Below are 13,152 nucleotides of genomic sequence, written 5' to 3'. Positions count from 1 at the left end.
TAATCCGGAAATGATTATAGACCTTAGTCATTACAAAGCCTCACAAGGTCTGGCCCAGTTTTCTCTTCGATCTCATCTTCCTCTACTTACTTCACTCCTCACTCCACTCCAGAAGATTATATCCACCTTAACTTCTCTTCAGCAATTAAGTTCCACGGCCTTAATGGATACCCTGCTCTATATTAGGCCCAACCCTCCTCTGAAATTTTAAAATTTAATACTTCTAAACAAAACCTCCAAGACTTCCAGTTCTTTCATTTGTTTTTCTCAACTGCTCTCCCACCCAGATAAAATTTCCAATCCTTTGAAGATTCTTTCCAGACTATCAGCTGCTGTTGCCCCCTTTACTTTCTTGCACAGTGTAACCTATTCCATGAATACACCGCAAGGCACCCTAAATTCCCTATCACTTTGCCATTCAGTCACAAGACCTGGCGAGTGTTCAACCATTCCTAATCTACTTAACAAATATTCCAAATATTCAACAATCTTCTCAAGCCACCCTCTCTATTTGTTCCCTCCCCTTAGTTTAGGGAACATATCTTGCTGAGATTGTCAAGTGGTTTCTCCTAGATCATCAGAGCTGACATGGATCCAATCCCTTTCCAAGTATGGTCCCCAAGCCTTCCATAAATTTTGTGGAATGATATCCTTAATACATTACTTTTCTATTTAAATTAATAAGAGGTCCTTTGTAGACTGTACTTCCACCACAGTCAAGAGCTCCTGAACCCTGATTTCCAAAATCAAGAATCTTTAATGATCATGTCCCTCTTCTGCCTGGAATTCTTTATTAGCAGGCACCTCCTGGGATGAAGTTCAACTTCTTTAACGTAGCATATGAGGCCTTTTGAAATCTAATTTAGTTCCGCGACTATTAAAGACACCAAATGGAACAGCAAGCCACACTCAAAACAGTTCTCCCTATGACCGTATCTTTCCTTTATGACCCTTTGCCATTGTTAATTGATCTATGTTGGTAAGTAGAACTGGGCCAAACAGGTTCTCTCCCCCAGGAATCTCAAACTTGACAGGAAAGACCACAGATTGGGAGTTGTGATAGGAGGAAGCAGTGGTTCTCAACCAAGAGATATTTTACTCTCAGGAAACATTTGGCAATGCCTGGAGTGCTACTGGCATCTAGTGGGTAGAGACCAGACATGTTGCTAAACATCCCACAAGGAGCAGCACTTCACAACAAAGAATTATCTTGCCCAATGAGGTTTCAGGAGCTGGTTAGGTCCTGCCCTTTCCCAGACTTGGTGACCCACCCCAAAAGCTTTCTATTACATTTCCCCCCTATCACTACGTTAAACAGAGTTTTTTGTTTGCAGACAAAATAACCTCAAGGAGCACGGTATCCTAGTTCAATCATCTGACATGCTTGTGTACTTCAAACCAGTTTCTCAATCTCAAAACTAATGGCATTTGGACAATTTAATTATTTGTTGTGGCAGACTGTGCTGTGTAGGCAGCCTGTTTAGCAGCATTCCTAGCCTCTATCCCCACCCTACAAGTCATGACAATCGGAAATGTATCCAGACATTGCCAAATGCCCCCTAAGGGGCAAAATCACCTCTGACTGGAGACCAGGATTTTAAACTATATGAAGACTCCACCCAGGTGTGGTAAATGTCTGTCCTGCCCGCGTCAGCATAGTGTATATAAGCCAAAGGGAAAGCATGGCGGGAAGGGAAGAGGGCTCATTTGTATCTAAATCTTCCTTACTCCTTTTCAGGTCCTGGTTTAAATATACCCTATCTTCCAGCTTCTGTTTTCCTCCTCATCTCCTTTGCTCTAGCACAGAAGTATAAAGCCACAGTAACATGAGGCCTTGAAAGGTAACTCCTTCTTATTTCCTTTCTTACATTTGTTATAACTTCTCTTTGGAACGCTCTGTTCCTTTGTGAAAAAATAAGTCTCCTGATGAAGACTCCAAAACATATTCTGTGCTGGTTATCGTATGAAAGATCAGAATAATTCTCTTCAAAGGCTTTTCCTGTTTCACTTCTCCTAAAATTTAAGTAGTCCAACCCCCACCCCCCCCCACCACACACACACACACACACACACACACACACACACACACATGCTCTCTTCACCCTCTAGTCCTGCCCCCTTGCCCAATCTGCCCAGCTCTGCTCCCTCTCCCTCCTTCCCAACTTCTTCATTTTCAGATCAGTTCCAAGTACACAAACTATTTTTATTAATAATGCAACAGATGCTTAGGATACAAACTAAACAATTAGGCAGGGAACAAGTATACAGATTTTCAATTCTCAAATAGTTCAGCATTTACTTACAGCATCTATTAATCTCTTATGAATTTCTCTTTTATACTTTTCCACTATACCAGTTTCTCAAGCCCCTATATCTGCCTAACACTGGTTTTAATGTTACAATTTCACCATACTTCAATCTCAAGGCTTAGAGTAAGCATTCTTTCTCCTGTTCATTCCTATAAAGTCTTACTCCTTATTGGAAGACCCCATTGAGAAAGGGTTATTTTCCTAGTCCTTCCCTTCCAAAACAACAAAAGGCTCATTTATTCAATGATTCCGTTACCTTCCTAAAACCCATGGGAAGTGGTAGTACCCAGTATCTGTAATAATACTGGTGGCATACAGTGTTACTTCAGTTAAGGAAATATGAGGGAAAGTCAATGCTTTGGTGACATTCATTTAAAAAAAAAAAACAAACAGTTCAGGGGCGCCTGGGTGGCTCAGTAGGTCAAAGCCTCTGCCTTCAGCTCAGGCCACGATCCCAGGGTCCTGGGATCCAGCCCTCCATCGGGCTCTCTGCTCAGCAGGGAGTCTGCTTCCCCCTTTCTCTGCCTACTTGTGATCTCTTTCTCTGTCAAACAAATAAATAAAATCTTTTAAAAAACAAAACAAAACAGTTCATTAAGTAGCTCATTTTCATAAAAAATAGTTCATTAAAAAATAATTCATTAAAAAAAAGTTGTTGAGTGCCTACATTATGCTAGACTCAAAACAAAATCCCTGGCATCATATAGTTTATATTCTAGTGAAGAAGACAAAGAACAAGCATATATAGATATAGATATAGATATAGATATAGATATATGCAGAAAAGGATGAGAAGGGTGGTCCAGCAAGGCCTCCTTTGAGGTATCATGAATGGCATCCACTGGCTATAAGAAATGTTTATTATTGCAACATAATGTGTTCTAAGTATTTCCTGTTAAAAATATTCAACTGTCCTCCAGATGATTACTTCAATATAGTAATCATCTCAATACAGAGACATCTTTATTACTGGATCATTTGTAAAATCAAGCTTGAACCCGCGTAATTTCAAAAGTTCACCCCTACTTGAATAACTGTAACTTATCACAACCCCCACCCTGTTTCATCTATTATCATACTTTACATTATTTTTTTTTAAAGATTTTATTTATTTATTTGACAGACAGAGATCACAAGTAGGCAGAGAGGCAGGCAGAGAGAGAGAGAGGAGGAAGCCGGCTCCCTGCCGAGCAGAGAGCCCGACGCAGGGCTCGATCCCAGGACCCTGGGATCACGACCTAAGCCGAAGGCAGAGGCTTTAACCCACTGAGCCACCCAGGCGCCCCCATACTTTACATTATTAAAGAACTATTTTTCTTAGGAGATAACAGCAATAGCAGTTAAGAGTTAAAAAAAAAAAAAGTAATATCTTAACCAAGAATATGAATTTGACACTCTTCTATATCACCTGAGTTGTTTGGAAATATGAAATAACCAAAAATTCAAGTGTTTTTAAAAACTCACCTCTATACTTAGCCATAAAAAAAAAAAAAAAAGAATGAGATCTTGCCATATGCATCAACATGGATAGACCTAAAGGGTTTTATGCTAAGTGAAATTATCACACAGAGAAAGACAAATACCGTATGATTTCACTTATATGTGAATCTAAAGAAGGAAACAAACAAAAAGCAGAAACATCCATAAATACAAAGAACAAACTCATGGCTGGCAGAGTAAAGGGTTGGGGGTGGGCAAAATGGGTGAAGGGAAAAGTGAGGTACAGGTTTCCAGCATGTAATGATTAAGTCACAGGGATGAAAGGCAGGGCATATGGAATTCAGTCAATGGTACTGTAATAGCATTGTATGGTGACAGATGGTAGCTACACTTGTGGTGAGCACAGCATAACCCATAGAGTTGTTAAATTACTATGTTGTACACCTGAAACTAACATTCACATTGTGTGTCAACTATAAGTCGAAAGAAAGAGAAAAGCATACCAATGGCCCACGGTGCAGAAACAAAAATCCTCATCTCTTTAAAAAAAAAAAAAAATCCTCATTACTACTTACCATAAAGGTATTAGAAATCATACAGATTAAAACAGTACTCCTAAGGACTCAATTCTGAATAAGCAGTTGTGGTCTGTTTTGTGAAATAAGCTATCACCTTTGCTATTAATTTTTAGGAGTCTTTCTCAACTGGGGTTCTACAGGAGAATTTAACACCCTAAGGCACTCATTGATTGAACTAACTTTCCTTGCAAGCATCTGAATGGAACTAACCATGTACCATCACCCTTGCAAGAAAAACAGACAAATCATTTTCTGTAGGTCTCAATTTTCCCGTGGAATTGAATATGACCAAGGGTAGAGGTCAGATATTACCTAAATAAGAATTTAAAAGATAAAAATAAAGATAAAAGCCTGGTGGCTCAGTGGGTTAAAGACTCTGCCTTTGGCTGGGGTCATGATCCCAGGGTCTTGGGATCATGCCCTGCATGGGGCTCTCTGCTGAGTGGGGAGCCTGCTTCCCTCTCTCTGTCTGCCTGCCTTTCTGCCTACTTGTGATCTCTGTCATTCAAATAAATAAATAAAATCTTTAAAATAAAAGATAAAAACCTTTTTCCAAAATAAAAAAACTCAGTATTGGACCATCTGTACAATATTAAAACTTTTCAACAAAATAATAATGCCGCTATAATTTGCTACTTTTTAAAAAACCTGTTATATCTTCATGGTTTAAGTTCAGATAACATTTGCTAATTCACAGAAATACTGATTTTGTTCCCCAATGTACAACCTGTTGAACTCAATGATCTGGAGAATCAAGAATTGTCTTTACCATAGAAACCTACCAGTATACCCAAGTTTTTCCCTAATATCATTAACTTAGAAATAACAAAGAAAAGGGTCATAACCAAGTGCTTTGAATTCGCTGTTAACAAGTTAGAAACAAGATTCCACATTTAGCCTGTGTCTTGAGACAAATATGGAGAAGTCAGAAGTAATAAACTGCCAGCTTTACTGAGTCATGTTTCTGACTAAAACCGAGTTATGAAATGGAAAGAATGACAAGTATTGTGTTTATCACCACAGATGTTGACTACCTTAATTTATGGATCTCACATTTTAAAAAGCAAAAAAGCTGTTTTTGCCAGAATGATGTGGAACTAAAACGACTCCAGAAAGAACTTGCCAAAGCTGGGAAACTCTGGCTGTTTACCTAAAACAAATCCTAACCGTGCAAACAGGCACACCCTCTAACGCATCAGAGAGGGAACGGCGAGTTCAGAAAATAACAAGGTTAACATTTCATGAAGACAAGCTCAGCCCGAAGTCCAAACTGCTGCGGATGCCCTGGGTTATTAGCGAACGGAATCGCTCCGCTCCGAAATAGGCGAGCGCGGAGCTCGGATTCACCCTGCCACATAAACCATCCCCATTCTCGGCGCAGGACCGCCCAAGCCGGTCCCCGAGACGCCCCCAGACGCTGCGTGGGGGAACGATCTCAGCGCGCTGCCTCCCCCCGTCGCCCTCCAGGCTGCTCCGCGAGCCGGCTGGGGGAGAACCCGTCCAGGGAGCCGACTCTTGAGGCCAGAGCCGTACGCCGCAGGCGCCGGGAGATCGGGGCCGCGACCCCCTGCCCCCGGCTAGACCTGGCAGCTCAAGAGTCGCCTCCCGCACGGCTACCAGTTCCCGCCGCCCCCCAAGGCTGCAAGCGGCCTTCCGGGCGGGCGAGGGCCGAGACGCACTGGGCTCCCACGCCCGAGGCTCTAGCTGACCTGGAGAGGTGCTTCAGGATCTGCTTCTTAATGAGCCCAGCCATGGTGCCGCGGCAGGAGGCGTCGCTCTCTCTCCGCGATTCTCACTGCCTCCTCTCTTCGTGGCCGCCTCCTCGTTGTCCGGACTAACCCGGCCGGAGGAGAGTCGCCTGAGCGCTCACGCCCGGGAGAGACCGGAGGCCCCGGCCGAGGCCACAGCCGCCGCCGCCGCTGCTGGCGAGGACCGGGAGCATCGCGCTCAGGCCGCCGTGGCCGCCGCCGACGCCATCTTGGCTGCAGCATCACCTAAGAGACCTGGGGGCGGGCGGGCGGGCGGGGCGGGGCGGAGCGGACTCGGCGTGGGGCGGGGCAACGCAGGCTCCGACCCGCGCGGGAGGTGTGCGGCCCCGCCACCCCTGTCCCGGACTGGACGCGTGTCCTTCGCCGCCCTGACGCCACAGTGTGCTTTGATTTCCAATCCCCAGAACCTTCTTGTCCTTTATAGTCCTCCCTCTCCACTCTGGTCTTGTTCCGGTCTCCATTACTGAGTGCTCTTTCTACTTGTTTTTCGTTTTTCAGAATTTGGTGAACAAACTGCCCTGCTTGCTTTGTTCCCTAACTCAGCTTTTTTCATATTCTTGCCTCAGTTTCTTCTCCTTTTCTAAGCTGTAATTGCTTCCCAACCCCATGTTACGATTCAGTGTTTCCTCTGGTGATTCCAATGCTAAGGAAGTGAAAGTTGACAACGTGTACTTAAGAGGACCTGGGGAATTAGGTTCGAAGCTCAAGTCCTGGCTGTACTGTATTCTAGCTGTATTAACCTGGAGAAAATAATAAAATGGGTTAATATTGTATTCTTTATCCACTTCTCTAGGTTGTTGTAGCTAAGGAAATAAAAATGTAAAATTTCACTTGAAAGTTTCTATAAAAAGGAAGGAAATTCTTGAAATAGAAGTATTACAGCTATGAACCTCCACCTCACCCAGCTCCAAACCAACAATTTCAGAGGTGAAAATGATCACCCAATGATGTCTAAGGGAGGAAAAGAAATTACACTGCCTCTGAGGGATGTATCAGGAAGAATGTGGTTATGGATGGGGGAAGAGAAGGCAGTTCAGATATGGTCCAACAACTTGGCCTCTTTTGTAGAAAGGAAAGTTGATAGTGTTTGGACCAATCACCATTCTTCATGCCCTATAAACTAGGCACTATTCAAATATCTAGGGCTGCCTAAACAAAAATGAACCTGTTCTGTCGTCGAGGAGTTAACAGCCTAGAAAGGAAGGTAGACTCTTAGTGTCAAGACCTTGAGCTATGCCGTATGCTACCTCAGCCATTTGTAGCTGTGTAAACTTGGGCAAGTTATTTAATCTGTCAGCCTCAGGTACCTCATCTATTGGAGATAATATTAATGGTTTATAACTCAGAATTTTGGGAGGTCTCAGTGAGTTTGTGCATACAACGTTTTCAACAAAGTGCTCTTAATAAATACTATGATAATCATTAGCATTGTTGAAAACAGAAGCAAATTTAACACAAAGAAAGGAGTGATTCATTCTACCTTAAGTCAAAGACAGATTTACAGTGGAGATGTTATTTCAAAAATGAGACTAAATCAGCTTAATATGTTACTAGAACTGACCTTGAAGTCCAAGATTTGAATATACCTAGCTCTGCAGGTTTTTAGCTATATGATCATAAAGTATGGAATCTCTCAGCCTCCACGATGGTTGTTGTGAGGATTAACCAAGCTAATGAAGGTTAAATAAGTACTTATGAGTACTTAAAAGAGTACCTAAGAGAGTGCCAGACACAGTAGCATGGAAACTATTATTACTAATTCACTATCCAGAAGAAGATGTTTCAGGGCAGGTGGAATTGGCAAAGTTCATGGCTTATAAATGTCAGCTGCCTGATGTTGTGGCTAGAACAAAATACGGATTCCTTTTCAAAGTAGTAGTAAGTATTAAAGAATCTCATAACAATAATTATAGCTGTAGTGTAGTTTATTTTTTTTTTAAGATTTTATTTATTTATTAGAGAGAGCGAGGTCACAAGTAGGCAGAGAGGCAGGCAGAGAGAGAGGGAGAAGCAGGCTTCCCACTGAGCAGAGAGCTTGATGCGGGGCTAGATGCCAGGACCCTGAGATCATGACCTGAGCTGAAAGCAGAGGCTTAACCCACTGAGCCACCCAGGCACCCCTGTAGTGTAGTTTAAAAGAAAAATTCAACTGAACAAATCTGAGAATTTAATTGGCTTTAAGCAATTCATGAATTGGGGATCATCCCACATAGCAAGTACAGGGGAGCTTCCAAGATAGGAATTGTACAAAAACGTCAAGTATTTATAGGAAGGAATTTACAGGAAGTTATTAGCTAAAAAAGAAAGAGAGAGAAAGGATTGTTTTGGGCAAAGGAAAAGGTTACTTTCCTTTAAGAGGGAAAGGCCAGGAGTCCTATTAGGTGGATTATCTTCCTTGTGGGGAGGGAGATGTGGCCTGGGATGAGGAGGGACCATGTGATAGATCACCTCATTGGTGCAGACCAGAAAATTCTAGGCTCAATGGCTTGAAATTCCACACCTAGGGAGGTTGAAACTGCAATTAAGTCTTGGTTTCCTGCGGGCAACTCACTCTAAGCTGAGTCTGTGGTTTTTACAGAGTTTTTATTGGTGTTTACAAATATCTTTTTATTGAGAAAATATATTTTCCTTTTTTAAAAATTATTTATTTATTTATTTATTTGACCGTGAGATCACAAGTAGGCAAAGAGACAGGCAGAGAGAGAGAGAGAAAATCAGGCTCCCCACTGAGCAGAGAGCCCGATGCAGGGCACGATCCCAAGACCCTGGGATCATGACCTGAGCTGAAGGCAGAGCCTTACCCACTGAGCCACCCAGGCACCCCGAGAAAATACACTTTCAATTTTTCTCTCCCTGGCTTAAGGGAACGTATGTCAAAGCCACTATAAAATCAGTGTTTAAATTAATTTTTATATATATATATTAAAGATTTTATTTATTTATTTGACAGAGAGAGGGAGAGAACACAAGTAGACAGCAAGGCAGGCAGAGAGAGAGGGGGAAGTAGGCTCCCTGCTGAGCAGAGAGCCTGATGTGGGACTCGATCCCAGAACCCTGAAATCATGACCTGAGCCGAAGGCAGAGGCTTAACCTACTGAGCCACCCAGGCACCCAATTGATTTATATTTTTAAAAAGATTTTATTTACTTATTTGAGAGAGAGAGCATGGGGGGTAAAGAGAGAGGGCCAAGTAGACTCCCAGTTGAGCAGGAAGCCTGACACAGGGCTCAGTCCCAGGACCCTGAGATCATGACCTGAGCCAAAGTCAGTTTCTTAACCAACTAAGCCAACCAGGTGCCCCTTTACATTTTTATTAATTGCTATTTATCAAAGTATAATTTCCAAAAAGTTAAAAACATGACTGTCATACAGATATATAATCAATGTACACCAAAGATTTACCAACTCAAATTAATGCAAAAGCCAACAAAATAGGATATAGAGCAAGTTCACTCATTAATATAACTTAAATAATCTGCTGCATGTTTATTATGTACTTACAGCAAAGTCCTATTTTTAATTCTTTTAAAAATTATAGAAGAAGGAGTTAAGTGTCCCTGGAAAAAGACAACATCCTTCACATAGGAAAAGTCATTTTAGGGGGCACCTGGGTGGCTCAGTCAGTTAAGCGTCTGACTCGTGATCTCAGCTCAGGTCTTGATCTCAGGGTCTTGAATTCAAGCCCCGAAATGACATCCACACATAAGGAAAGAAGGAAGGAAGGAAGGCAGACAGGAAGGAAGGAAGGAAGATCATTTTAGGCCTCCAGTCATCTTATGAAACAATGTGAGAACAAATAGCCACGATTAGTCTAGGAGACAGCCTAATCATATTCAAAAGTAAAGACTGATTCTCTCTTTCTCTCAAATAAATAAATATTAAAAAATAAAAAACCAGGAACACCTGGGTGGCTCAGTCAATTAAATGTCCGACTCCTAATTTTGTCTTAGGTCATAATCTCAAGACACTGAGATAAAGCCCTGCTTCAGTCTCTATTCTCAGCAGGGATTCTGCTCGAGATTCTCTCCCTCTCCCTCTACTCCTTCCTGCACATGCTTTCTTAAAAAAAAATTAAAATTAAAAAAAATTGGAAAAGTGAAGATTGACTTGATCCATACACTTGAGTTATCTTTACACAATCTAAGCTCCTTTGAGCACCTGGACACAGACCAACTAGAGCCAGAGAATTGATGATGCTGACCCCTGCTGCCCTTCCCATTTTGACATGGAAATCTTAAAATAAATGTTTATAACCTTAAAATAACTTTTGCTCCAATTCCATGCAATATTCCACATTCAAAAACCCATTCATGGATATACTTATACCTTTAGCTTATAAATTCCCCAATTTTGTTCAGAGACTCTGCTTTGGGAAAGATTCCTGGTGTTCGCCTTCACTTGTTGTAAGTGAAATGTTTCCTTTTCCTATTTTTTAGCTTAATTGTGTCTTTCGGCTCAACACCTATGAAGAGACAAACCCAGTTTCACATGACAATTACACATTGCTAAAATATACATGTATATGAAAAGTGTTAGGAAAAAAAACCCATCAGGCCCAAGTGAAGTCATTTATGCTAGGTCATGTCACAAAGCTGATACTTAATAACTAACCTAATTAAAGTTTCAACCTCCCTCAGAAAACCCCTTAGGAGTTTTCTCTCAGCACCAATGAAATAATCTGTCACAAGAGCCCTCTCCATTCCCCCAAAAGGAACATGAGGTAATCCACTAATACGACTTCATGCCCTTCCCCTTCAAAACTGATCTTGTCTGAAAATATCCTTTCTTTTCCTTTGCAAATAACTTCTTGTGCCACCCTTCTTCTTATAAAGACCTTCCATTTTTGTACAACACCTCTCCTTGGAGTTCCCGTCTAGTTGCTAGATTAGAAAATGACTGGTTTATGAGTCTTCAGAAAAGTCATAATTCTTTAAGGAAAACCAATTAAATCTTCAAATTTACTCAACTGAATTGTATTTTAACAAAAGTAATACATGCTTTAGATGACTTGTGCTAAAATCTGTTAGGAAAGAGTACATGGTGTGAAAGTGACTAGATTGAGAATTTTTACTGAATAGTCTTGTGCTGAAAGCTGGCTCATACTGGCTCATGAGAACCAATTACGTGGATCTATTACCAGATCAGCATTCAGAGTTTAGTAACTTCAGGATAGCTGGAAATCAGCCATTGTGACAGTATTTATAACACAGAAAGTGGTAAACCATACAAATCAGGGCTCAACCCCACCATAGATCTAGTTGCTGAACATTTATCAGCACACACTGTAAGATGTAAGATTGCAAATATATGGACATTATTTCTTATTTAGAAAAATACTTGCTGATAATTGTGCTAGCAATAAAGAAGACAGATAAGAATGAGAAGAGAACAGAGGCAGAAAGGGCATTGAGATGTTTCAGGTGAGAGATAAGGCAATGTGTAGAGAGGAAAGGCCAAGGGCAGATTCCAGAGAGTAAGTCAGGGATTGGGGTTGAAAGTAGTTGAGGTATTTAGCTTGGGACTTGGGATACACCATTAATATAGATAAGTAATTAGGTGAAACAAACAATTTTGGAGAAAAAATTCAGTTTTAGATTTGTTGCTATTGAAGTTATCTTAGGATATCTGGCTGAAAATATTCAGATTACACTTGGGTGTGGAAATTCTGCTTTAGGTTTTATCATTGTTTAATGTCAACTGAAACCAAGAGCAAAAAGTTGTCTTGATCAAGGAGCGTGTAAATGTTGAGGAAAGCAAAAAGAGAAGCTTAAATGACAAAGGGCTGATAACCAGAAAGTAACACATTTTAAAAGATGAGAGACGAACAGAAATGGTGGCAGTTCTATGAGCTAAGTTTTATAAAACATGCTCATAGTAAGAGATTTTATACATTTAAAAATAAATTAGAGAAAATGCAATGACTAAAATTGGACATAATTAACTTTGAACATTTAATGACTTTTTAATACAAAGGATATAGACACCAATGGAACAGAGTGCCTGACTTCAAGGAGTTTGCTGTTTATGCAAGTTAAGAGTCTGATTATATGTGGGAGCCTGGCTGGTTCAGTTGGTGGAACATGGGACTCTCCATCTTGCGGTTGTGAGCTCCAGCCTCACCTTGGGAGTAAAGATTACTTAAATAAAATCTTAAAAAAAAAGAAAGGGAGAATGATTGCATGATAAAAAGATGAAAATGATGATGATAATGATTACTACTACCAGATACTTGACTTTTATCATTTACTCTTCATAAAACAATTCTGCATGGGAATGTTATTAATATTACTCTATTTTGCAGACGAGGAAACTAAAGCATAGAGGGATTAGCCCGTCTACAGCATCTAGTAAGAGCCAGCATTTGGCCCAGAAGTTTGAATGAAGAGACTGCACTATTAATCACTATCTCTTTGATTTCAATAATAGTTCATAAATGTAAAGATTAAGTTAGTTAATATATGTATAAACATCTTAGAAAGTTTACTCGCAGGTATTAAGCACTTGTGTCAACCATTATTATCTTCATCACAGCCATTTTGAGATGGAATCTGGATGGTAATACAAAATTCATTCTCTTATTCGTTATTATATAGAGGAGTTAGCCGGGGGCATTACAACAACACATAGGAGCACTTAATTTTAAGAGCGAGAACAGATGTCAAGATGTGAGATGTCAAGAGATCCTTTTAGATAGGAATGACGGAGCGGTGTTATGAAGAACAAGTAGGCAGGGGAATAATATGAATGAGCAGAGAAGCAAGGCTGTTGACAGAATACCATAATTGTAATTTAAGAGTGGTTGGGCCCTACAGTCGAATGGGCATTGGCGGGAATGAGGCTGAATAGACTTCTTATCCAGTTCCATGCTGTGTATGGTTTTGCACTTTATTCCTTGGGAAATATCACTGAGAATACTACTCGAAAATACAAACACAGGCACAAAGCTATAGGCTCACCACGGGGATTAGAATAAACTTGTAGGACCAAGTCAGTATGCGAAGTAGAGAAAAGATACGCAATGCTAGGGGTGAAAAAGCGCTGAGCCAGTCCCAATTT

The 13,152-nt window shown here is 40.9% G+C and overlaps 1 protein-coding gene across 3 annotated transcripts in view; it reads right to left on the bottom strand.

Annotated features, from left to right (window-relative positions):
• The window catches only part of UHRF1BP1L (UHRF1 binding protein 1 like), a 105,784-nt gene extending 99,436 nt beyond the window's left edge, over window positions 1-6,348 (bottom strand). For all 3 annotated transcript variants that reach the window (XR_006608036.1, XM_004742950.3, XM_004742949.3), the window contains exon 1: window positions 6,037-6,348. Coding sequence is in view for 1 of the 3 variants with exons in the window: in XM_004742949.3 (XP_004743006.1) it covers window positions 6,037-6,080 (44 nt within the window). In the remaining 2 variants the exon portion in view is untranslated. The remainder of the gene's footprint in view (window positions 1-6,036) is intronic.
• Window positions 6,349-13,152: the final 6,804 nt, after the last annotated feature.

This window comes from Mustela putorius, unplaced genomic scaffold (genome assembly GCF_011764305.1).
Source record: "Mustela putorius furo isolate JIRA1106 unplaced genomic scaffold, ASM1176430v1.1 tig00000788_pilon_pilon_pilon, whole genome shotgun sequence".
Taxonomy (NCBI): domain Eukaryota; kingdom Metazoa; phylum Chordata; class Mammalia; order Carnivora; family Mustelidae; genus Mustela; species Mustela putorius.
Note: the sequence above shows the minus strand (reverse complement) of the source record. Positions and strands in the feature narration are given on the sequence as shown.